Raw genomic sequence first — 26277 nt, forward strand, 5'->3', positions numbered from 1 at the left:
CGCGAGCTACTATACTGTACGTTTAGAAAAGCGATCCTGTCAGCTTTTCTATTAGTATAGTACGGTATTGTTACGTGTAATCTTGAGTCGTAGGCTACTCGTACTCGTAGCTCAGGTAGAGCTAGCAGCTACTAGACTGTCCATGGATACCTGGATACTGCATGCACTCATTGCACTGCTCTGCTCATCATGACGTGACTCATTTCGAACATGTCTCGACTGTGCTGACGTGGTTCCATGCTTCATCCGCATGGCGCACCTTGAATGCAAAAGAAGATTGCACATGAGCTGAGAAGTGATTTTTCCTTTGACTGCACTTGTTTGGGTGACCGACGTTTCACTTTTTTCGGGTCAGCTCAGGCGTATCCCTATTTTTTCAGTTCTATCTGACCACGGGAACCCAGCTCCCGTCCTGGAGCTGTATATATTTCCTATAGATTCCTGCGATTAAAGGGAAACTGAACGCCAAAAATAAGTATGGCTTATCCGAAGGAGAATTGGGCACTGATTCCGATGAGCTATGTCTCGAGCCGATCAGAGAAGAGGAACCGTGTCAAATTTCATAAATAACACCTTCCATATTTGGAAAATGGGCTTGATGACGTGCGTACTGCTTAGCTGTCACCATGCTGTGCATGCTCGGCAGTGTAATTGAATGGAAGAAAACAATAATTATTATTACTTTGGTGTTTTGCAGCTCTATTTCGTTCCCTGACGGTACCCAAATCTAGATGTAGGAGTCTGTTGAGCAGGAGAGTGACACATGTCTTCCCGAAGGCTGTCCAGCCTGCAGTGGTGATGAAGAAGACACGAATATCACCCCAAGATCGATTGTAGCGAATTGGAAAACTCATGGTGAATTTGCTTCCACTCCAAGGCAATGTCGAGGTATGAAGGGTGCTTGTACTGCCTTCCAAAGTGCAGCGAAGATGAACATGGCTTTGCATAGCTGTTGCTCTACGCCAACTTACCTACTCTTGCTGGTTCCGTAGTGGTATATTGCAAATTTCGTGGACGAACAATTCGAGTCACTAGTGGCTAGTGAGCACCACTAACAGGTGAGATTTTTCAATTTGATAAAAATTGTTTTTGTTTGAGAACTGACGGTGGCAGTCATTTGACTCAGTAGGTGTCTCTGCTGCTTCTTTCCCTTCATTGGTAGGGTTGTGCTTGATAGTACAAGTGCTTGAAGTAAAATAAAATAAATAGAACATGTGGAACATAAATCTAATCAAGCATCAGTACATGTACTTCAAAGTATTGCGAATTTCAACTTCAAAGCACATACAATCACAATGATCACAAAGTTTATGGAATCAGGAGGACTCCCTGTGTTCAACGAACACAATACACACATTCTATATTGCGCGCACACATGTACACATGTGCGTGCAGTGCACCCCCACCCCATCCCACAGACACACGCATGCAACACGCACATCCATACACATGTGTGGGAACCCCCCCCCCCCCCCCCACACACACACACTCCTACCCATACACATATGCGTCTACCCCCAGCCCCCCCCCCCACACACACACACGTGTGCACAGACGGATACACAAACACACACACACACACAAGATACTTGTAAGTGTACATGGTCTTCCTGGTGCAGATGCTGGGCCAGCACAATGGAAAATACCTCCATCAAGATGCTTGATCAAGTGTTGTGATAATGGCACTGTTTGTTTGTTTTTACAAAGATGTGTGGGAAGGATTACAATGCGTTATAATTCATAATATTATTGTTCTTTGCCTTGTACTGTGCAGACCAGAATGCTTCGCCATCAACTCCTGGCTTTCCATCGGCATGGTGTTCAGCTGCAGCGGCATCTGGTCCGGGGAGTACGTTGCTGGATGGCTGCACTGACACAGGATGGGTTTGCGTTGGCAATGCAATACGGCAGTCATCCCACATTATGAGCTACACGTTTATGTACTTTATATTGTCGCTCATCCAGCAACGTCAAGGCTCTGCATGTAAACACAGGAGAACACCATAATAATTATACTACTCAGGGGATAATAATTATAATTTTGGATTATCAATTTCTTGACATTTATGAGTTCCTGTCTAAACCACGTCGTGATATTGATTGCTATCTGCTCACAAAGTACCTCGTATTGTAACAATACTCTGCTTAATCACTACCCTCTGCCAATTATTAGATTCGCACAGTATTCACAACATATGCAACACAATGCTGTCTATTGACACTACTTCGAACTGAAATGCTCACTACTCGTCTCCCGTTTTCAACTCCCTCTACCTTATGAATACTCTACTTTACTGGTTTCGTTTCTACCCTTTCCATTGCTGCCAGCCCCAGTCTTTTTCAGTGGACAGCACCATATTGAAATTTTTGTGATTTGATGTACACATACTTTGAAATTGAAATTCGAATTACATGATCAGATTTTTGTTCCACATGTTCTATTTATTTCGACTTCAAGCACAACCCTATCGATGAAGGGAAAGAAGCCGCAGAGAGACACCTACTGAGTCTAATGACTGCCACCGTCTGTTCTCAAACAAGAACAATTTTTATCAAATTGAAAAATCTCACCTGTTAGTGTTGCTCACTAGCCACTAGTGACTCAAATTGTTCGTCCACGAAATTTGCAATATACCACTACGGTACCAGCAAGAGTAGGTAAGTTGGCGTAGAACAACAGCTATGCAAAGCCATGTTCATCTCCGCTTCACTTTGGAAGGCAGTACAAACACCCTTCATACCTCGACATTGCCTTGGAGTGGAAGCAAATTCACCATGAGTTTTTCAATTCGCTACAATCGATCTTGGGGTGTTATTCGTGTCTTCTTCATCACCACTGCAGGCTGGACAGCCTTCGGGAAGACATGTGTCACTCTCCTGCTCAACAGATTCCTACATCTAGATTTGGGTACCGTCAGGGAACGAAATAGAGCTGCAAAACACCAAAGTAATTGTTTTCTTCCATTCAATTACACTGCTGAGCATGCACAGCATGGTGACAGCTAAGCAGTACGCACGTCATCAAGCCCATTTTCCAAATATGGAAGGTGTTATTTATGAAATTTGACACGGTTCCTCTTCTCTGATCGGCTCGAGACATAGCTCATCGGAATCAGTGCCCAATTCTCCTTCGGATAAGCCATACTTATTTTTGGCGTTCAGTTTCCCTTTAAGACTAAGACTCGTGTAGTGGCAGCCATGATCAAGGGTAAACCAGGGCCAGGAGTGAGACGTTTCTCTGAGGAACAAACTCGCACTGGCATGAGGGTTGTGCTTGTGGAGTCGAGGGGAGGACGCAATGGCTCCATATCGAGCCAGTCCAGCCTTAGCCCAACATCACCGTCAACCCCACCTGCAGCCAAAGGTGAATGCAGTGTAAACGTGTAATACTAATAGATTGTAAACGGTGACAATAGTTAGACTGGCCAATATTTTTACTCCGCTTTCCGGCTTCTAAAGTAGTACATGATAGTGTATATTTTGTGAGTGCGAATGCTAATTAATTTTCTACGAGTACACAAACAATAGTCTGCGACACAAGTGTGTACTTTGTGTACGATGAAGTGGCGGTGCAGAATGTGAAGTTGAAAAGCATAGGCTTTCATATTGATATGGTGGACACGTTTGGCCAGTTGTTTTGGCCATATTCCTGCACACTTGGCCAGGCAGCTTGCCAAGCTCATGCACAATGCACAAATAATATTACGGTACATTGTACTCGTAATTAGTCGTGCACATGGAAGCAAGCCCAATTTCCGATTTTTGTCATGTTTATTTTAATACCAGCGCTCCCGGAGTGCCATGGTATGTGTTGTGTTGACTGTCTTTGGATTTCCCAGGCCCCGAACTGTAGTTGCTGGGCATGTGAGTTTGCTTTTCTCCCATGTCACGTCCTGCCATGGTCATTTGCTGTGTGCTGCCATTGTGCCTTTTGTCTTGACGCACGCAATGTCAATGCGCAGGCACGAAGTCCCCGGCCGCTGATAGCAATGGCGCCGCGGAAGGTAATCCAGTCTGCCCTGTGCAGGTTGCATGCCTGCTGCTTCATCCGCGTTCATTCTAATGTTTTTTTTTTCTTCACCATTTGGCATATCATGTCCTGTCTTCCTGCCACGGTCATCTTGTCAATGATTGTGCAGTGTTCCATTTGGATGGAAGTTCAGTGGTGCACTGTACTAGGGGTCATCCCGCAGTACAAAGTACATACGACGTGTACGTGTATAAACAAGAAATGTTTGTATGATCCCCTGCATGGCATGCAAGCAAGATCACATCACCCCCTAGAGTATGCAACTCCTGCATACAGTGTCTTCCCGATAGAGTTTCAAGTTGACATTTAAAAACAAATGATACAATGCTCCTTGTACATGCAGCTCTCATGTTTGTATAAAGGTGGTGTGTGTCACGTTTGCCTGCTCGCACAAGCTTGTGCAGGATCAAACTGCGGATAAAATCTCCACTACTTGTCAACAGAGTTGTCTGACAAGACGTGCACATGTGCACCGCGAATAATTGCGTCATCTAAATCATGTGGCATGAACTTGAAATTCTGTCCAGACACCACTAGTACTGGGGTCCCCACTTTTGGGATTGCAGAATAGCCTTGAGGACGGGCCAACATGCTCAATGCTGACCCAGAGCCTTACCACACCCGACAGAAAAACCTCTTCATCAGCAATGCAGACAAGGCCAGATTGCTCAACAGGCATTCTGAGCTCGTGTCTGAATGCCGTCACCAAGCATAGTACTGCCCCTCAAGCTTTAGCGCCTGAATTCCGCGTTGACTTATCAGCGCACATACATACAATAATGCAGCGTTTGAATACACCCGGCACCCCGATGTGTGTAGGATGGTAGGAGTCATCTTTAGTCTACTGCCAATGCATCCATTCTGCACTATCTCTTCACAGTGTTACAATCAATCTCTACCAGTATTAATCAATCAGTCTCTTGTTGTATTCACCATGACTATCGTGTTGTTGTTTCACTGGTGTTTCTTTTTAGCGTGGAGCACTTCTCGTCACTTCTCGGCGGACGAGAAGAGAGCGCAGGAGATTGCAGACGCTGTCAAGCAGAAGAAGGCATCGTTTGCAATGCTGGCACCCAAGGTACAGCGAACTTGCTCAGCTGGCGTTTGCAATGCTTGCACCCAAGGTGCAGTGAACTTGCTCAGCTGGGCAGAAGCTGGACACTTCTGGTGCACAGGCGTGGCAAGTGAAATCCGCCGCCGGGTTCCCTGCACATGCAAAATACTCACACAAGCACATGGTAGCTTTGTGATTCTAAATTTACTCGTGCATTTTTGTAAAAATAACTTCTTCATTCTTTTCACTTGGGTCAATGTTGTACATCTAATGCCGTAAAAGGATGAGCAGTGCAGTTTCCCCATGTTTGCCACTGCTTTATATGGTTTTTGTCAGTCACTGGTGAATGAACCACTATGGCACCAGGTTATGCGATACACGTCATATAGTAGTATGTTTGCCACCCCAAATTCTTCTATATAAGGGGTTTCTGTACCCGCTTTGGGCATTTTGCCACCCCAACTGGCTCCTATATATGGTGGATGTGACGTTATCGCATAACCTCTATACTGACCTGTCGGTGCAATGCTAGTACACATATTCGATTATCTCGGAAAAGCGATTCGCACACCCTTACTTTAGCGATTTTGACTGATTCGCTAAATTCGCTAGGGTTTATGTGTCGCTAAAATTAGGGGGTTTACAGTATGCATATTTGGGCATGTAGCAACAGGGCAAACTTTGACTTGTTTGTGGTGTGTTGGGTTTCTTTGTGTATGTAGCTGACTGGCATTGAAAGCCGCCAGATGTTGGTCGCATGGGAGGCCAGCAAGGTGGAGGAGGAAGTCGACTACCATGTGGAGATGTCGGTGGAGTCTTCGCCTGACTTCAAGAAGATATATTCGTGAGTACTCGTAGTTGTCAACTATTTCTTACATCTATGCGAGCACACGGTGATGTGTGCTGGTGATGTGTGCTGGCGATGTGTGCTGGCGATGTGTGCTGGCGATGTGTGCTGGCGATGTGTGCTGGCGATGTGTGCTGGCGATGTGTGCTGGCGATGTGTGCTGGCGATGTGTGCTGGCGATGTGTGCTGGCGATGTGTGCTGGTGATCTTCACATGAGAGTACTTGAACACTAATTCCATGTGCTATTGATACCATCCCATATGGAGAAGCTGTAGGCATTGGTGAAGCAAGAACTGGCGTTGTTGACACCATCCTGTAGTACATGTATGGGTGCATGTGCATGGCGAATAGCGCTGACTTTGCTATACCTTGCTCTTCTCTGTATCCTCTGTGTGTGTGTGTGTGTGTGTGTTTTCAGGGGTGCAGCGCTGGAGCATCTTGTCACAGGTCTCTCACCCGGTGTCCTGCACTCTTTCAGGTGCGTATGTGTGTGTGTGTGGGAGGGGGGAGGGTGGCTGTGTGGGTGGGTGGGTGTGGGGGGTTGGTAGGTGGCTATGTGTGTGGGTGTGTGGGTTGGTGTGTGTGGGTGGGTGGTGGCTGTTTGATTTGTTCTCTGTGATCTCTTCTGCCATGTATTCAAGGCGATCTGAGTGGCTGTTGCTCATGGTCTCAGTTAGCTGCTTGCTTGGTAATGTCTGTAGTATTTCCTGCTGAATACCTCCGCAAACTGGAATACATGGCATGGTACGATAGCCAACCCGAACACACTGAAATGAATGTGTGTTTGTGTGTGTGTGTGTGTGCACGCGCGCGCGCGTGTGTGTGTGTGTTTTCATGAATGTGTTGCTTGTGATAGAGTATATGCAGCCACAGCTACCCTCAACGGTGACTGTTCTCCAGGTATGTACATGTACACAGATATACCTACGAGCCGTTCGTTCTCTACTTATAGGAATACGATGACCCATGTCAGAAATGCGTTAAGCACGAGTCAAGTGCAGATTTCATTTCTCTGATACTGTTTTGCCCACACCTCCTGCCCTGAGTGCTGTAGTATTTGGTGTAATTTTGTACGTTCTTTGCTGCTCTGACTTGCGTGTATTGCCTGTGTCTAATGCTATGGTTGTTTGATGTGCCTGTCACAGTTGAGACGGCAAAGACACTAGCCGCCGCACCCGAAACACCCCATGCGCCGCGCTTGTTGAACCGCACCCGTGCAACAATAACGTTGAAGTGGTCTGTAAGTGCAGAACGTTTCTCTTGTTGAAATAATCGTCTCCCAGATGCACATTCGTTTGACTCATTATATCGTTGGTTTGTACAGTCATCTACCTGTGCCTATACATTTGGCATCGGGTTTGTTTCCTCTGTGATGGTGCGTGATGTTTGTGCCCGTGTTTCCATCTGACTGCAAGCTTTCTTGTAGGTAGTATTGTGTTGCTATGTGTTCACTGTGCACCAGCTGGTCTCATGAACAGTCCGTCCGCTTTGCTCTTTGCTTGCGTTTAGGTGGTCAGCGAGAATGGCGCAGGCATATCCGCTTACATACTGGAGTGGGATCAGGTATGCGCGTAGGGTTCACTGGTCGATATTGAAATGTCGGTGGATGTCTGGTCTGGGCTGTTTCTTTACCCTTTGCTAAGAACTTGTTGATCTGAGTAACTTTACATGTATCTTGCCAAGTAACTGCCTGCTTGGCATTGCATGTACATGTACACTCAAATGACTCAACCTTCCCTTATCTGGCCCTCCCTCTACTGGGCATCTTTTTGGGGGACTGTGAGTAGTATCTTTACTACTTTAGTAGACCCTGTCATGTGCTACCTGGGATTGGTGGTTTCTTGTCAAAGGAACCCAGCCTAAGTATGCTCTGTGTAGTTACCACCAGTATGACGTACATGTATCACAAGGAATACAGTATGTGGCATTGCTCTGTGCTACGGCCACTCTAACTTAGGTACCAACATCCTCAGATAAGACCGAGGGTCCGGTTGCATGATCATGGCATGATTGGGCTGATACAATACTACCAGATCTTGCTGTTCATGCCGGTGCAATGAACTACTAGTATTCTACGCCTGGGCTGCTCCGTATATCAGATGACACACAGTGCTGTGAAGTGACATTCTCCCTCATTTGCTTTTTGTTTTGTTTTGTCCGTGTGATGTGTCTATCTGTTCTCCCAGGGCTTGGGAAATGGCAAGTTTGTTGAGTTGTATACTGGTCTTGAAAGACAGTTCAAGGTGACAGAGAAACTACAGCCTGGCCAGGGTTACTCCTTCAGGTTGTGTGCGGAGAACTCAGTCGGCAAGAGGTGAGAAACTGTGATGGCGGCCTTTGGCCCTGGGTTGCATCTGATGTTGCGCTGTGAATTGGTTCGCCCTCTGTTCTCTTTCTCTCTTTTCATTCTCTCTCTCTCTCTCTCTCTTTCTTTTTATTTGCATTCTCTCATGCACGCGCGCGCGCACACACACACACACACACACACACACACGCCTACCTTATCCACTGCTGGTGTATGTATTGTTTGATTTGTGCACTTTACCCACCTCAATGCTACTGAGCCATCTCCAAGGAAACTGGAGAAATCGCATCAACTTTCTGCAGTTCCAACCACTTTTAACGTTGGAGGTTTACTTGAAGCTATTTCCAGGGGCCTTTCCTTACCATTGTGTGTGTGTACATGTGTGGTGGTGCGGCATGCAGTGCTTTCAGCCAGGTGACGAAGCAGTTCACACAGGTCGGAGTGCCACGTGTGCCAGCGGCACCTAGCCTGGCACGCCGCTCATCCAGTTCAATCACCGTAGCATGGGAGACACCAGCAGGCAACGGGGGTAAGTGTACTTGGCAAGGATCTTGTCTGTTCGCTGTGTTGATCTTTTACATTAATACCAACATTCATTGTGTCATCGACTGCACTTCTGCCCTAATAATTATTCTCCGTCTGTTGTACATTGAAGCTGTTAAATGTCACAACTGTATACACTGAATTTGGCCAATTTGCACAACGCCACAGTACACTTGGACTAATGTCAATACCCAATAGTATGAGTACATGAACGAGAGTATGCAACTCCGCATATAAGTTTGAGAAAGCGTAATTCGTTGTTTACCGGTACAACATGTTTGATGTCAAAGTACAGTAAAACCTGTGACTAACGACCACCCCTTGGGGCCAGAGAAAGCGGTCTTTAGTGGGACCGTCCGTGCCTGGCGAAGTGGTCTGTAGTACCAGGCTGGTCACAAGTCATGGTGGTCTTTGGTTACAGGTTTTGCTGTACATGTACACTAAGTACTGGTGTTACAGGTTGTACTGTGGCAGTGCAACTGTGGAGACATGCATCTAGGCTGCAATGCTTCATCTAAAGTGATAGAAGCGATGAAATGTACCTGCTCGAAATCAGGGTGCGTTGCACTCAGTGGTGTGTGTACACTTGCTTCATTCTTGCTGTACTCTTTCTGATGTCTATAGGACACTGAAGATGAGCTTCAGCTGTGTGGCATTTTCTTAGCACTTAAGCAGTGTACTGTCTAGTGATAGTACTGTATGCTGCATGGCTGATGTCCCAGTGAATGCTGACCGCCAACAGCACTATACATACGGTAGCTCTGTGTTTTAATTTGTGTTTGCGTGTGTACGCGTGTTTGTATCTGCTGATTTTTTCCTACAGGGTCAGTCACTGACTGCAAGTTAGAAATGGATGACCCTGACACGGTAAGGGGCCATCCGTAAATATAGATATTTATTTAGAAACAAAAACTAGTCGTTTAGGGGGGGGGGGGGGGGTTGAGCGCCTGTTCGTTTCTCGAAAAATATCGATGCACAGTTTGTATGTGTGGGCACGTCCAGAAAAGAAAAGAAAAAATATCGATACTATGCATCGTTTGTATGTGTTCGTTTCTTAGGGGGGGGTTGAAGAGAAACGACTAGTTTTCGTTTCTAAATGAATATCGGTATTTACGGATGGCCCCTAAGCAAGTCCATACATTTCATACCTTGACGAACGGCTTTTCTTCAAATGACAGCTGTCGCAATTCTTTACAGAGAAATTCGATAGGTTTCCAGCCTGATGTTGAGTTGTCTGACCTATTGCCAGAAGCTATTGTGACTATGGGTGTCAGAACAGCAGAGCATGCAAGCTGGTGGAGTTTGCCTCTCACTCTTTCTGCACAGCCACTGATGCCTGCTGTGTGTTGTCGTGCTGTGCACAGGACTATGGTTTCCGCGCTGCCTATAGTGGAGACGCTGAATGCTATACGTGTGACAACTTGAAGCCGGCTACCATGTACAAATTCAGGGTAAGTCTGTGTTTACACACTGCACACTGTCTTCTCACGCCGGCATGGAACATGGTCTTTGTATACAGATGTGAAAGTATGTCGCAAGATGGTTTGATGCCTGGCATGACCGATCTCCAAGGTTATGTGATCTCTTAGTGCAACAGGCTGGCCGAGCAATATTTGTATTGATCTCGATATTGCCTGCAAGTAACTTCGAACTACCCTGACTTGCGTATGTATCTGCGTGTGCATACGTGTACATTGTGTGTGTGTGTCTGTGTGTCTGTGTGTGTGTGTGTGTGTGTGTGTGTGTGCATGTGTGTCTCTGTGTCTGTGTCTCTGTACGTGCTCGTGTGTGTGTGTGTGTGTGTGTGTGTATTTATTTCGGGTTTTACATTGCCAGGTCAGCGCATCCAATTCTCAGGGCAGTAGCAAGCCAAGTGAAGTGTCGTCGTTCCTCACTTTAGCTGCGCCTCCAGGTGGGTGGCTATATCCTGTACATGATCTATTTCAATGCAGTTCAATGCGTTGTCCGATGATGACGGGGTGGCACTAATTACCAAAGTGCAGGCAGTGATGTACTTGATTTAGGGGCAAAATGAGACAAAGAGTTCTTGCTGTAGAATAGCAACAAGAGTAGCATGCGCAAAGGCAACTTTGGCAACCTTTTCTAAATTTTCTTGGTGGTTTCCGTTGGTACAAGTTATTGCACGGAGAATTGGCATCAAGAGAGTGTAGCTGAATGTTGTAGAGTTGGCTAGACGTGTATGCTGTCCATGTCTTTCGAACCTATTCACAGTAACTTGCTTGACTGGTCTTGCTTGTGCATGCAGGCTGTCCACAGAATGTTCGCTTGCTCGGTGCCCTTCAGCCATTCTCCTTTTCAGCTCAGTGGGGTAGGTTCATGTCTTGTGGTCTTGTCTGCTGTTCTTGTCTGCGCCCATAGACCTCCCATAGTCTGCTCACGGCTGTATGGCTTCTTGGGACACACTTGTGGTGCCTGTGAGGACCTTATCACCAGCAGTGCTTAGTTTCAGCAAAGTGCTGCACAGACCCTGGGTGGTTGTCATGGTTCCCCGTCTGAACCTGCTGCTGATTGTCACAGTACTACTACCAGTCACTGCCCATGCCATGTATCATATGACCTGAAGTTTTGCTGTGGAGGCAAAGTTCTGTTTACTCCCCTGTTCTTGCCATTCTAACTTCTAACAATGTCCTGTTTAACCACTTCAATGCCAGAGCATTTACTACACAGTTGGCAGCACGCACGCTGGCACTACACGCACTATTCACAATGGGCACTAAAAATATCGCCATTTCACTCACCTGTACCTGATTTTCATCATCTTGGGCTCTCTGGAAAGCTGAGGATGTCCGCTGTCGATCCATGGTGCTCAGTGCTCTGTAGGCGGCGCCGTTGTAATGCCATTATTTTTCCTGGTTTGATTGTAGGTCCTCCTACAGTCACTGGGGGAGGTGAAGTTATCGGATACATTGCTGAGATCGCCAACACGCCAGGTAAGTGACATGTGTTGTTTGTGTCGACTAACTCTTTTAGGTATTCCACGACCATTGGAACTGCTGTGATCACTACGGTCGTGATCTACAGATGCCTTACCGAGCTGCACCTTTGGTGCTTGACCGTACCGCCCTGCATTTCTTTCTGACAGCCTTGCATTGGCCTGGTGCTCTTCAGGCTAACCCTGCGAAAAGAATTAAAAGATGCTTCTTTCATGACAGGGATAACAGTGAGGTGGAGGAGGGGGAGCTCGAGACAGAATTTTGAAGTGTGATTTCGGCATGGACACCGTCGTTTTTGTGCTGTTTGAACTTTGATCTTCTTCCCAGATACGACCTACAGAAGTGTGTTTGATGATGTTGACAGGCAGTGTCAGGTGACTAGCTTGGAACCGGGCAAGAAGTACATGTTGCGTGTCGCCGCCCGCTCTGAAGAGGGAGGACCCGGAGAGGTAACTTTGCCGCGCTTGCTTCTCCTTCTTTGTGTTCTGCCGACCAGCTACCCCCTGCTAAGCTTCTTTCTATTTCATTCTGTTGTTGACTTTGTGGCACGGCAAGTCTATACGTGTCCGATGAATCTTTGAAATAAAGGGGGGGGGGGCTAGGGTTCTTTAGCAGATCGTTGCCATATACAGCAGGGTAGTAGCAAGAACACTAGTACACGAACACGTTTGTGCAACTCCGTTGGGTTTGGGCCCCATGGCGGAATTTTGTTGTTGATGTGAACTTTTCTGGAGATCATGAGTCATGCGGTACGAGGTACATGTATGTACTGTGAGCCTGTGGCCGCATGGATTCTGCAGGGTTTCACTAAACTGTTACTTGCACTATGAGTACGATATACGCTACAGCAACGGGAGAAAAGGGTTACATTTTCATTTAGAAAGCGGCGAAAACACAAACTCGAGCCGTAGGTCGGTGCCCAGCGCATGATTAGCGCACGTTTTGTATGGCACGCGTCATGGATTCAGAAAAGGCGGCGTCTCGCACGGACCTGACCAGCTATGGAGTTGCACGCTCTTGTTTATGCACTCTTGGTAGGACTACTTGTATGTGCATCAACACACAGTGTTGCACCACCCATGAGTTAGGGCATTCCAGCAGCTAAGAAGAACACAACAGTGTGTTGGCCATGTAATCGCGGTGAAATCCCTGGAGCACATTATTTGAACAATACAATGCATGCCAGCAGGATTTAACCACGTCTCCTGGAGCACAACTTGAGCTAGGTTGGGCTCTCTATGCCACCACTTTCCGCCGTTTATACGCATTTGCATCAACTATGATGCGACTACGGAACTTCACCTTGATAGACAGTAGATACCCATATATGGAGGCTACACACTGTAGTTTGCATCATGTGCTTGTGCTTACCTGTATCTTTGTCTCCATCTCATCATGTGCTTGTGCTTACCTGTATCTTTGTCTCCATCTCATCATGTGCTTGTGCTTACCTGTATCTTTGTCTCCATCTCATCATGTGCTTGTGCTTACCTGTATCTTTGTCTCCATCTCATCATGTGCTTGTGCTTACCTGTATCTTTGTCTCCATCTCATCATGTGCTTACCTGTATCTTTGTCTCCATCTCATCATGTGCTTGTGCTTACCTGTATCTTTGTCTCCATCTCTATGTTTACAGTGGGCACAGCCGTTGTCGGTCAAGTTGCCCGCCTGTGTGCCTGGGTCTCCATCCTCTCCGTATGTATCCGGTCGTCCCAAGGCGTCTTCTGTAATGGTGGCATGGGGTAAGTTGCATAGCCGCTGTTTGTTTAAACTGGTCGCTTTACTTATGAGTGCTGCTCTTTTAGACTTGAATGGTGCTCTTTTGGACTGGGATGGTGCTCTTTTGGACTTGGATGGTGCTCTTTTGGACTTGGATGGTGCTCTTTTGGACTTGGATGGTGCTCTTTTGGACTTGGATAGTGCTCTTTTGGACTTGGATGGTGCTCTTTTGGACTTGGATGATGAAGGTGTAGGCTGTGTACATCTCCGGAATGGACGTCCTTTCGGTCGGTAACTGTACATGTAACAAAATCTCCCTATTGTGTTCATACTGCCTAATACTTGTACGGAGCTCATGTCTCATTCGGTTTTCTTTTGTATTCTGTGATGTTTTTTTGCTTTTCTACCCTCTTAACTCCTAGGTCCACCGGAATTTATTGGTGGTGCTGAAATCACATCCTACACGCTCGAGCTTGCCACCGAAGGATCCGATGGTACGTGCGCACCTGTGTGTGTGTGTACGTGTGTCTAGGTGTTTTAGTCGTTGAAAAGACAGGACACGTAGTGCGTTTGAAACAGAGGGGAATGAGAATAACCCATCAGGAGTGCATTTGGTGGCATCTACAGCATATTCTTCTGTTGCGTTGCATCACACATGTAGCGTATATGCTCCCCGTGAAGTTCTCTGCCAACGACGGTCGCTCCATTACTTAGTGAAACCGTTTGGCGTAAGGCCAAAACAAAAAATAGGCTTGTTTCCGGTCGGCAACCCCTCAAATAAGGAGACTCGGTCGGCCGGAATGAAACTTTTTCGGATACTTTTTTTGGTTCCTCAATCGTTGTGGTATTGATGGACAAGAGCACCTACACATGTACATTGTACATATATCATATATCATGGCAAGGATCAATATCAAAGTTGACTGACTCACTGTTCTTGTACAGCATGTGGTGTAGTCCTGTTTTCGTACATCCTGAGAAATCAAGCAAACAGTTCGAGTCCTTCCAGCTCCGTTATTCTAGCTCCTATCGACCCCAGAGGTTTTCGAGCCGACAGCTGAGAATCTATGCTACCTTGTAGGTGTTTCGACTGTGGAATTCGGTTGAGATTTGACTGAGTTATGACTCGTTGAGTGCACTTGCACACATGGTATTGCCACCATTTGTACATTTGGGACCGAAAAAAGTTTCAGAATTTGGGAAAAAGTGGCCCGATCGGCCGACCGGAAACAAGGTCATTATTTGTTTTGGCCTAATATGACTTAATTTTTTTCGTGTTGTCTTCATGTTCTTCATGTTATGCAGAGTATCGTGCAGTGTATGATGGACCTCGGACGAGTCACAATGTGCAACCCTTGCAACCGGGAGTGACGTACAAATTCCGTGTCAAAGCAGGCAACTCAGCCGGGGTATGTTCTTTGCCATCTGTATATTCCAGCCCATGTGAACGTGCCTGTAATTGTCTTCATTTCCTGTGGTTTTTCCGTTCTTTGGTCACATGGATTTTGCTGGCTGGTGTGTTTGTTTGCACTTCAATGTTCAAAGCACTCTGTGCACGAGTACCGTATGTCCTCATTCATAATGTGTTGATAATGTGCGCGTGTGTGTGCGTGCGTGTGTGTGTATTTTTGTTGTTGTTGTTGTTGTTGTTGAGTATAGAAAGGCATGTATTCATCAGCCTGCACTGCTATCACTGGCGCAGCACCACCAGGACTACCGGAGAATGTCAGCACCACGGCCACATCATCGTCAGCACTGCAACTGACCTGGGAGGTGAGTTACAACACCACAACGATACCACACGTGCTCAACAAGTATTCTGTACTCGGTGTCTGTGCCCTGACTGTTCAACATGTAGGTGTCTGTTTCATTCATTTTTCATCTTATGAGAAGAAAGCTATTACTTCTTTTGCCAGCTTTGGCAATGTTCAACCAGTGAGGAAGCTTGGATTTTGTGTTGATCTTGGTTTTAGTTGTTGATGTGAACTCACGCGTATACTCACGTGTGTATATGTATGTGGTGTGTGCATGTGTGTGCGTTTGTGTATGTGTGTGCACGTGCGCATATGTTTGTGCGTGTGTGTGTGTGTGTGTGTGTGCGTGTGTTTATATGTGTATATGTATGTGTGTTTGTATGTGTCTAGGCGGCTGCAACACACGGCACACCGGTACGAGAATACGTGGCTGAGCACCAACAAGGCGATAGTTATGTTCAGGTGAGTCCTGTCAGTATCCATAGTTGCACACCATTTTACTACAACTACACACCATGTTCAAGCACACTCTGATTGCCGAAAACCCAGGACTCTCTATTTTATTTGAGATGCAATCATTACTACTGTATTACTGTGGTCATGTGCTGGCTTGTTTCGATGCAGGTATATCGCGGTAAGGAGCTATCGTGCACAGTCCGCTCTTTGAAACCGGCGTCGACTCATTCCTTCCGTGTGGCTGTAAGTTGAGCCTTGTGTGGGTGGGCTTTGTGTGTAAACGACATGTATGCATGGTGCGTGTGTGCGTGGGTGTGTGCGTGCGTGTACGTATGTGTGTTGGGTGGTTATGCGTAGTGCTAGACTGACTGCTCTTTTTTTCCTTTTTTTCTTTTAATGCTTTGTCTTTCGCCCATCATTCTTACTCTATGAGTGTCTGCCTGCCTTGCTCTGTGTGTGTGTGTGTGTGTACATGTACGTGTGTGTTCTTATCTTCCAATCAGGCTGTCAGTGACTCCGGCCAGGGATCATGGAGTTTGGTTGCTTGTGGCACTACTCAGGATGGTCCACCTGCTGCTGTATCCGGCTTGTCACTGGTAAGTGTTGGACTGGATACGGGTCTGTGTGTGCCTTGGAAGCTGTGTCAATGCTGCAGGGCATGTGCAAGGTTTTCAAGCTGTACTGAGTTCAGAATGCTAGCCGTGGTCATTGGCTACCCCAGCCATGCATTGCTTAGAATAAAACTATAAAAAAACTAAAAAAAGAATGTGTTCATGAGGTGTGTACACTTTGCAGTGAGTATGTACGCGTATAGCCGCTTGATATAATGGGTGATGTTATTGGGCTGGCTCAGGGACGCCAGCTTTGTACTTGAAACTGGACTTCACCCAGTACAGCTGTATTACAGTGTATCAGCACTGTGCTGCTTTTCTCTGACTGCTGGTACTATGCTACTGCTGTTGTTGCTGTTGCTGCTGTTGCTAGGTGAGCTCCACCAGTGATCAATTGACGGTATCTTGGCCAACACCACCGTGCCATGGCCAAGCGATAAGTCACTATTACCTGGAACTGGTCGGTGCCAACTCCAAGACCATCACGGAAACATCGACGCGGGCAACCTTCACCGATCTCCGAGCAAGCACAGCGTACAAGTAAGTTGCACTGCTGTTTGTGCTGTCCGCTTTTTCGTGTGTGCTCCGGGGGAAGTGTAGTGGCATTTCAAACATCTGTAGTGCGCATGTGAATAGCTCTCTGCACTCGCAACAGTGACTCAACAGTCAGTGAAATTCTCGCCTGCTTTCATCATGATTGTGTCACCCTAGCTAGTAGTTTTTCACACCTGCTCATCTGGTTGTGGCTCAATGCACCACTTGTGTGTGGTCATTGGCTTGGTGTGAACTTACTCGTGTGGTCCTTAGCGATGGGTAGTTTGTTCGCACCTTCGCTTTATGATGTGAAGTTTATTGCACGCTCCTGTTGGCATGAATACTACGCCTGGATGCCTCGTACATTTTTTGCGCCCTTTTCACCTATATAAGTTTTGTCTTCCACTGTCATTGTTCTTTTTCCTGTGTGTAATGAGGAATGATACTGTGTGGGAGCTGGACTAGAGCTCTGTGTCCTTGTTTTCATGTTCTTTTCTTTGACTTGGTTTGGATGTGGAGCACCTTTTCCAGTGTCTCTCATTTGTAGTGCGAGAGCCTTTGTCTGTGATTTGCCTTGCAGTATTGGCTTGATTAAGCCGAGTAAATTGTGCTTGATTTGGTTTTTTGCAGAGTGTTCAGCTTTTACTTTGCCATTTAGCGGTGTTTCTTGGTGTGAATATGCCCCTTTACCTTGTATCTCTGTTGTTGCTTGATCTAGGATCCGTGTGCAAGCTGTGAACCGCATTGGTAGTGGTCCGTTCAGGTACGTGTCTGATTGTGTGGACATGCTGTGCTCTGCCCTCTGTGTACCCAGTGCTGGGATGCTGCCTCTGTGAACTACTATCCTGTCATAGCTGTGTTTTGCTGCTGCTGCTGCTGTGTGTGTGTGTGTGTGTGTGTTCAGCCCGGTTGTGACAGGCTCTACCCGTGCTGCCCGTCCCTCTCCACCGACTCTTGAGCTTGCTGCTAGTTATCACAATGCGCTCAAACTGAGATGGTCAGCACGCCAGGGATGTGACTATCGCCTTCAGCTCGCCGAAGGAAACCAAAGCTCGTAAGTTAGCCGGTCACTATGTACTACTGTGGTGCAAGTACTTGCTTTTCAGGCTAAAGAGATCACTGTTGAATTGTTCGAACTTGTTTCCCTACCTATCCAATTGACCATTGTTACTTGCTGATCTTTGCTGCTGCCGTTGTTGTTGGTGTTGCTCTTCTTTTAAAAACGCAAATAGCAAAGTCTGCCTGTTCCGGCGTGCGTGTGTGTGTTTGTGCGTGTGTGTGTGTGTGTGCGTGCGTGCGTGCGTTGTGTGTATATTTGTGTTGTGTAGTTTTGAGACTGTCTACGATGGTTCAGCTCTATCGTACAAGGCGACTAATCTGGAGCCGTGTTCACTATATCGTTTGAGAGTGTGTGCTGAGAATGAAGCTGGTGTCAGTGAGTACAGTGACGTGCAGTCCTTCCAGACAACTGAACCACCACCACCACCGCCGAGGGGTGAGTTGTGTGTGTGTGTGTGCGTATGTGTGTGTGTGTGTGTATCTGTGTGTGTATCTGTGTGTGCGTATGTGCGTCCGTGTGTGGGTGGGTGTGCACGTGTGCGTGGGTGTGGGTGTGTGTGTACAGTTTGGTTTGGGTGCTATGTAGACTCTACTTGCCCACATGCATGGCTTGTTTTGCTCTCATGCACTGGTGCAGCAACGAGAAAATATTTCTGTAGTCTTTCATGTCCACAACAGTACATGCTGTGGTGCTGGTATCACCTTGGTGTGCTGTATGTGAGGTAACCCCTGTGCTGCTCTTGCTGCTGCTGCTCTTGCTGCTGCTGCTGCTGCTCTTGCTGCTGCTGCTGCTCTTGCTGCTGCTGCTGCTCTTGCTGCTGCTGCTGCTCTTGCTGCTGCTGCTGCTCTTGCTGCTGCTGCTGCTACTACTATGCTTGCTCTTGTGTTCTTGTGTTAGATGTGAAAGTGGAGTCGATCACAGGAGAGTCGGCTTTGCTATCCTGGCAGGCGATCGTGACCGATGGCCGTGTGCACAAGGGCTACACAGCGTCCTGTCAGTTTGAAGTACAGTGCATGGAGGAGGGTGGAGACTATCGGACGGTGAGTGCACACATCTGTGCCTCTCACAAGCTCACCTTAGCTTTTCATCTTAGCTCAGGTGCTTTAATGCTATGGACTCCAGCTTCATCTGTTGCTGGTTTTGGTACAGAACAACACCGGCATAGTACATTCGAAACAAACTTTTGTTGAGTTTTCCTTACAGCCAATGTTTCTTATCCCAGTGTCGTAAGTATTAAACTCATGACATTGTATTGTGTGTGTATTGGCCTCTCCCACTACTGGGTGCCTCTAATTGTTGTGTTTACTCTTGGGACATGTTGACTGCTGACCTGCGACCATTGCAAATACACCAGTGTATACGTGTGTGTGTGTGTGTGTGTGTGTGTGTGTGTGTGTGTGTGTGTGTGTGTGTGTGTGCGTGGTGCATGCTTTATGTGTATTTTATACACCTCAGGTATTCACCGGTGATTCGAGTTGCCAGTCCTACAAGTTCTCCTCATTACGGCCAGGCACTAAGTACTCCTTGCGTGTGCGTGTCAAGACCAGCAGTTCAGTGAGCGAATCAACCAGTCTCTACAGCTCCTTCAGTCGAGTGGTTTCATTCACCACTATTGCCTCGGCAACTGCCGACACAGTCATTGACGGCAAGGTGGACAAGCGCAAATCCCCTAAAGCCCAAACGTCTCCATCTGCAGGTGCAGCAGCTACCTCCAGCTCCAAAGGTAAGCCATACCAACGAACAAAGAAACCACCCAAGAAAGTCGGGGCAAGCACTAGCCAAAAAGATGTGGCCTCGACAGATCAACGCCAGGCGATTTTCATCATCGTTCTCTTTGGACTAGTGGCCGTTCTTGTAGCAATAGCTGCTTCACTTTATTTTGTTGCCTAAATGGTTGTGAAATTGTTGTATGCGGCTCTGGTACAGGGCTTATGCACTGAATAAGTCCAGTCAATAGTCGTTGTAATAGCCCAATCCTGCACTCTGATACTAGTGTGTGCAATATACTAGTGTATTTTCCAGTGGATCTTTGTCACGTTGTCTATCTTTGTATTGTTTGCTTGCTCCACTTGGCCTTCAAGGTATGCTTGTTCTCCTTTTAGTGAACAAGCACCTTTTTGCATGCAGTGACTACAACCACTATTGTTTGTGCCTTGTGCTGTTCCGAGTTTTTATTTTATTTTACCCTTGTTGCCATGGTTCCTACCCTATTACTCTATAAGCATACCTATAGCCACAGTTGCTTTATCCACCTGAGATAGTGAGATGATGTTTGATATTCCCTGCTACTTTTTTATTTTCATTTTGCCTGTACCTTTTTTTTTACACACCTGTTCCTACTTGCCTTGCTTATTTTGGGTGCTATTTCTCCTGCTGCTGCAGATTTGTACAAGTAAGTGCCTTTTTCATTGTGTTCGATTATTTCTGTCCATGCCACACCACACAGTACCCCGTTTTTGGCAAGAACCTTTTCTGCGATTTGTGTATCATTATAATTATGGCGTTGCTGCCTTTCATATCTCGCTCCGAAATTCCTTACTCTTCACACTGTTTATAAGTTTATTAGGTGTTCACTTGTAACCACAATATGATGCGTTGCCCAGCCAAATCCTGAACATGACCACTATTTCCGAAGGAAATGATTGGCCGATGGTGTGTGTATGGGTGGGTGAATGATTGGCCGATGGTGTGTGTGTGTATGGGTGGGTGGTGCGGGTGTATGATTCCATACCTCTCGCTCTTGCTGTAGCCTCCAAGAGCCATTTCGGCACAATGCTAATAACATTCAACAATAACATTCAACATAGTGTGATATGAATTTATGAGAAATAGTTGCAAAGAACTATGGAAAACTCACTGCAACCTTGCACCTACATAGCTCATAGTCAGGAGCAAAGCAAAATTGAATTGGTTGTAAAGCTTGGAGAACATTAATTTTAGTCAGGCTAAAAGAAGTGAGAGGAGTTCGTTTGTGGTGCCTATCATTGTTAGCGAGTGGCATGTAACATGGCAAACATTATTTGCTCATCGCCATTCAGAACGCTAGAAAATTAACTGCACTGAAGCACAGCGCCACCATTGATTTCATTCACACTGGGCGGAACGCCAAAGTTAGTTACACGACTCGGTAGATACTCGTAGATGCGCCGCTGAGAGGCTGTTGGCCGGAGCTAGAGTGATGGCAGCGTGATGTTACTGACATGACAGACGTTCACTGCAGTACCGTGCACAGTACGTACTAGTGAACAGCAACAATAGAACACACCACTCACAATAGAACACACCACTCACTTGGCAACAACAAGCAATAGTCAGTCGGGGATGGAGGCCTAGACGGCGGTTGCTGGAGCAGGTTTGGACTTGGTCAGGCTTTGCAGAAGTCGAGATCTGGCTCTTTGCTGCTGGCTGTTGTTTCTGCCAACACGCGGGGGGGTACCTTGCTCAGCCACAGTACCCAGACCGGTTGCAATCGAGGCATTGCCACTGCGCAGGATGAAAACGACACAGTGCAACAAGCCAACGGTCATGCGATAATGAGCTATACAGCCAGGAACGCAGTCATGCACCCGCATGTACAAGCTCAGCGGCATGCTTCAGTTGGCTTACTACAACTTGTACAAGCAGGGCCGGAGGCAGCTTCCGCGGAGTGGTGCGGCCGAAGGGCCATATGTAAGGGGGGGGGGTGTGGGGGTCCTCCCCCAGAAAAATTTTGGAATTTAGATGACAAATCCTGCGCTCTGGCGATTCCCTGTACAAAATCATACATTGAAACTTTTCCCCCCGGTTTTGGACGTTCCACGGCCACGTGGACCGACTTTTTTTTTTCTTTTTTTTTTTTCTTGGTACGGCCATGGCCGTACCGGCCGTACCAGTGGCGCGTGGACCGACTTTTTTTTTCTTTTTTCTCTTGGTACAGCCATGGCCGTACCGACCGTACCAGTGGCGCCAGCCCTGACAAGTGCAACAAGGCTGTTGAAATTTAGAACAGAAATCCTGTCATCAATCTCAAGTTAGGTTGCCACTTGATGTAGAGAAAGAGGGACATGCTAAGGATCCTGACTAGGAGACTCTACACTAGTAGAGTGTGGTTTCACATCTTTGTCATGTGACTAAATTTGTGTAGAAACTAGAAAGTGATCATGTCATGTGGACAATGGAACCAACATGGCCGACATCACGTGACCTATAGATGCAGGAGTTGAGTGGAGTTGGAACCAACATGGCTGCCCTGTATGGTCATGTGATAGATGTGAAACCACTCTGTGACATGTATGACGTGGTGATCTTTCCACAGTAGAGAGGTTCCGCACTACGTAAAGTTGAGCAACATTACGTTAGTGGGCGGGAAAAACCCGTGAATTCGCGAGTTTGCACTCCACTTACGGAAAGTTGTCTACGTAGAGTACGTAGATAGGGCTCTGGTAACGTAGCTGGTCCGTAAGTGGATTGGGGTACACATTTATGACTCTCTCCCCAGGTCGATCTGGTCGTACACTGCCGCGTTCGGAGTTGCCAAGGGCAGCTACGTGATTTGAAAACTCCGTATGGCGGAACACAGATGCGCATGTAGTTTACGTAAAACTTTCAGTAGATCGACTACGTTTTTTAATAACGTAATTACGTTATGCGGAACCTCTCTATTGTTTGTGTTAACAGCATGATACGGAGGACTGCAGCTTACCGAGCATTTTGCTGAGTTTCTTTGGACGCCGATCGCTGTTGCTGGTAGTGCGATAGACGAATGCGCAGGCTTTTCCTCCTCTCGACTGTTGCTTTACCTCCATTGCTTGTCTGCTTGCTAGTGGCGTCAGTACCACAGAACGACAAATCGCCTGGCAGGGATAGTGAAGTAGCAGTTGGTGCTAGCAAGGACCGGTTGGCCGCCTTGCTGGATGACCGTGAGAATATCGAAGACCGATTTGATGACGGTGGCTTTTTGTGTGCGAAGCTGCCAGCTGTCTGTCAAGTTAATTAGAAATGTTTACACAAGAAAAAGGAGAAGAGGAGAGCATCGACATCAGTGGTGAGTTAACAGCATGATTTAACAACCTCAGGAAGTAGAATGGTGACTGTGAGAAAGTGCTGGGGCCGTTTACATGAGAAAAATAAGCCCGCCGGGCTTATTCAACCCTAGGCTTACGATAAGCCCGCCTTGATCTGTCACCCAGTCATTTTAGAGCGCGCGTTTACATGGTCAGGCGGGCTTATTCAGCTCGCCCGAGCTGAACTAGCCCTACCCTTGACCCCCGAGCTTATCCAACCCCCAGGGCTTATTTCGTCATGTAAACGGTCAAGAATATAAGCCCTGGGCTTATAAGCGAGTTTTTCCGTATTTTCGATTTTGCCTCGTGTACCTGAGAGGATGTGGCCGTGAACAGTGCGTCTCTTTTATTTATTTCTTGGTATGTTTTCTTCTGATTTTTGTCCAGTGGAAGGTCCTAGCCCATCCTTCACCTTCTAGAAAAACAAGTGACAATTGGAAAGGCAGTAGAAGCCTGAGCCGGCACTTCTTGATCCAAATTTCATCAGACACGAACATTTACCACTGCGTTCATGTGCGATTTGAAAAATAAAATGCGCGCAGAACTCGCAGTCACTTACCTGAACTCAGCCCCGTACAACCGTCATGTAAACGGTTGAAAAATAAGCCCGAGGCGAATAAGCCCGGGCTTATTTTCCTCATGTAAACGGCCCCTCAGAAACTTAAATCAGAAAGCTACAACCTGTTCATCTCTGATCATGCATGCCCCCCCCCCTCCCCTCTCCCCCATCCCCCCCCCCCTCCCCCAGCTCCACTCCACAATCACTGTGGGAGTGTGACTAATGATTATATACACAATAATGACGCTCACTTTCTTTGTGGATTGCACAGCAGTAAGCAGAGAGTTACGGCGCATCAGACTGCTGTTGCCAGCGGCAGTTGGCGTGGGTTGCGGGTTAGGCTGGTACGGGATTGGCTCGGCTGGCTTGTAGTCCTTGCTCTGACGCTGACGTGAATTGCTGCGCTTGCTGCCGACCGAAGAGAGGAAGGAGCGCGAACGGCTTATGGAACTGGGTTCGTACTGGTGAGCAGCGCGTGTTGGTGTAGCTGATCTCTTGCTTCTCCGGTCGGCCCCGGGTGTCACAAGCTTCAACATTGCCTCCGTTTTGGACATTCTAACGTTAGAAAAGCAGTCCACACGGCAACAGGAAAGACGAGAGTCACAATAGTGGCATGTGCAATGCATGAGCTCCTCATGCACGAGCGCCTCATGCACGACCGCCTAGAAGGGTGCATCTGATGGGTGACTTTAGACATGGCACATTGTAAGCATTATCATGAATGTCTACAGCACACACGTTCGTTTAATGTATAAGTCGCATTGCTCACTTGCTCTTGCATCAGTGCTGATCTACATTCTCTGTTCAGTTATGCCAGTTTTACTTGCTACCATGTTTACGATGCCAACAGCCTGCCCTGCTACTGGCCATATTGGCACCTGCTCTGCTTTAGGTGGAACACGTTTTCCCTGCTTCAACCTCGTGGAACGCGAGGAGATGACCTCACGGCAACTTGGACTAGTAGAAGATATCCTTTCAGAGCCATACAGGGCAGTCACATTTTATCAGTCTTGTGTGAGGCATTCACAATGCTTAGCCTAAGCATTGTACAGTCAGACCTCGCTTATCCGGAAGAAAATCGCTGGTTACCGACTTACAGCATGTCATGCATACATACATGCGTGTTCGATTATCCGGTTCCCCCGCCTATCCGGATATTTTTGTCAAATACCGGGTACGGATGTGTGTGGTTAAGCGAGGTCTGGCTGTATCCCTATAAGCATGCGGACGCTTGCACAGCACAGCGCACAGAACTGTAGTACAACTTTAAAAAGACGGTGGTATCATCGTGACCAGTATGGTTTCACCGTTTGAAGGAAACATGTTCAGCTCTGCGGCCGCCATGATACCCACCTCTTTGGATTCACACGCGGTGCAAAGGCATCGGAACTGCGCGTGTTGGTTCTACAGTGTGGGAAGCAGAGACAAAAATAACAAAAAAAAAACTCGTTTGCCCAAGGCAGAACAACAGAGACCAAAGGCTTTCTTGTTGCTCCGAGTTCCGTGTTCAAAAACACTCAGACGATAAAACATAATGTGCTATTCGCTGGTTATACAGGGTAATTGCTAGCCATGGGAATAAGTATGTTCTTGAGCGAATAATCGACGTCCATCCATTTTGGTGGGTCCATTGTATGCAGCTCAGGGGAAAGTGCTCAACTGCTAGCAGGAGCGATATAGACAAAGTGTCTGAGGTCCTTGCTGCAAATAGTGTGCGTTTTCATTACATTTTCGAGCATTGCATTCATTGTGTTACTTTCCCGTACAAGATGCTTTTATGTGTGTGTAATGTAGTATGGGGTGTAGTATGGGGTGTAGTATGGGGTGTAGTATGGGGTGTAGTATGGGGTGTAGTATGGGGTGTAGTATGGGGTGTAGTATGGGGTGTAGTATGGGGTGTAGTATGGGGTGTAGTATGGGGTGTAGTATGGGGTGTAGTATGGGGTGTAGTATGGGGTGTAGTATGGGGTGTAGTATGGGGTGTAGTATGGGGTGTAGTATGGGGTGTAGTATGGGGTGTAGTATGGGGTGTAGTATGGGGTGGCCTGGCACGAGGAAAACTTGGATGCAGTGAATGGGATTTTCGGTCTTTGACCACTTGCTGGTGAGCTGATCTACTCACCTCCCACCGATTTAGGAGCTGCATCTGCGCCTTGATCCTTGAAGGGTGGTGGCATTCCTACGGATGCGGAAAACTCGGTTTCCAGCCGAGTCTCACGCGAACCGTGAATTTTTTTAATGTAGTATGTGCTGTAGTGTGATGTAGTGTGCTGTAGTGTGATGTAGTGTGCTGTAGTGTGCTGTAGTGTGATGTAGTGTGATGTAGTGTGATGTAGTGTGATGTAGTGTGATGTAGTGTGATCAGTATGTGCTGTAGTGTGTGTGTGTGTGATGTTAGCTTACACGTTACGCAGCGCTGGCACTGGCTCTCGGCACTCATCTGGCAGCAGAGGCTCCATCCTCACCCAGGACGGCAGTGACATGGCTGACTGTGTCAGCAAAGCCGATCTCTACAGAACCAGAGGAAAACACCGGTCAAAACGCACACACATAGTACTAGTAGTTAGCCATCAGTACAAGACTAGTGGCTTCCAGAAATACAGAGCTGCAGCAAGATCTCATTGAGCAAGATCTCATTGAGCAAGATCTCATTGAGAAAGATGTCATTGAGCAAGATATCATTGAGCAAGATCTCATTGAGCAAGATATCACTGAGCAAGATCTCATTGAGCAAGATCTCATTGAGCAAGATCTCATTGAGCAAGATCTCATTGAGCAAGATCTCATTGAGCAAGATATCATTGAGC

The 26277-nt window shown here is 47.0% G+C and overlaps 2 protein-coding genes and 1 long non-coding RNA gene across 4 annotated transcripts in view; 1 reads left to right on the plus strand and 2 right to left on the minus strand.

Moving 5' to 3' along the window:
* The first annotated feature begins 300 nt into the window (after positions 1–300).
* On the plus strand, positions 301–20499 carry LOC135808693 (fibronectin type-III domain-containing protein 3A-like). Of its 2 annotated transcripts, XM_065321916.1 has the most exons (30): positions 301–447; positions 3170–3364; positions 3963–4004; positions 5005–5108; positions 5807–5928; positions 6351–6410; positions 6789–6832; positions 7078–7172; positions 7442–7495; positions 8119–8246; positions 8639–8766; positions 9604–9647; positions 10145–10231; positions 10617–10692; positions 11047–11109; positions 11666–11731; positions 12062–12183; positions 13372–13477; positions 13877–13948; positions 14760–14863; positions 15114–15227; positions 15599–15670; positions 15833–15907; positions 16168–16260; positions 16649–16815; positions 17528–17572; positions 17714–17863; positions 18138–18304; positions 18767–18909; positions 19325–20499. In XM_065321916.1, the coding sequence occupies exons 2-30, from the start codon at positions 3199–3201 to the stop codon at positions 19757–19759; spliced, it is 3144 nt and encodes a 1047-aa protein (XP_065177988.1). In that variant the 5' UTR covers positions 301–447; positions 3170–3198; the 3' UTR covers positions 19760–20499. The 2 variants fall into 2 exon arrangements, with proteins under 2 accessions (XP_065177988.1, XP_065177989.1); XM_065321917.1 differs by lacking the exon at positions 3963–4004.
* On the minus strand, positions 1590–3170 carry LOC135808694 (uncharacterized). Its single transcript, XR_010552106.1, has 2 exons — positions 2572–3170; positions 1590–1978 (listed from the first exon to the last, which is right to left on the minus strand). It is a non-coding gene; the product is annotated as an uncharacterized LOC135808694 (long non-coding RNA).
* A 150-nt stretch (positions 20500–20649) lies between the features above and the next one.
* LOC135808695 (uncharacterized) overlaps positions 20650–26277 on the minus strand; it is a 35360-nt gene continuing 29732 nt past the window's right edge. The window contains exons 17-21 of the mRNA XM_065321918.1: positions 25874–25980; positions 24824–24874; positions 23722–24025; positions 22551–22828; positions 20650–21352 (exon numbers count right to left, since the gene is read on the minus strand). Coding sequence (XP_065177990.1) covers positions 21199–21352; positions 22551–22828; positions 23722–24025; positions 24824–24874; positions 25874–25980 — 894 coding nt within the window. The 3' untranslated portion in view covers positions 20650–21198. The remainder of the gene's footprint in view (positions 21353–22550; positions 22829–23721; positions 24026–24823; positions 24875–25873; positions 25981–26277) is intronic.

This window comes from Sycon ciliatum, chromosome 2, assembly GCF_964019385.1.
Source record: "Sycon ciliatum chromosome 2, ocSycCili1.1, whole genome shotgun sequence".
Taxonomy (NCBI): domain Eukaryota; kingdom Metazoa; phylum Porifera; class Calcarea; order Leucosolenida; family Sycettidae; genus Sycon; species Sycon ciliatum.

Excerpts from the sequence above, each read along its gene's own strand:
- LOC135808693 (XM_065321916.1), top strand. The coding sequence starts at position 3,199 with ATGATCAAGGGTAAACCAGGGCCAGGAGTGAGACGTTTCTCTGAGGAA. Across the intron at positions 10,232-10,616 it reads CTACCATGTACAAATTCAGG|GTCAGCGCATCCAATTCTCA; the intron begins GTAAGTCTGTGT and ends TTACATTGCCAG. Across the intron at positions 11,732-12,061 it reads TGAGATCGCCAACACGCCAG|ATACGACCTACAGAAGTGTG; the intron begins GTAAGTGACATG and ends TCTTCTTCCCAG.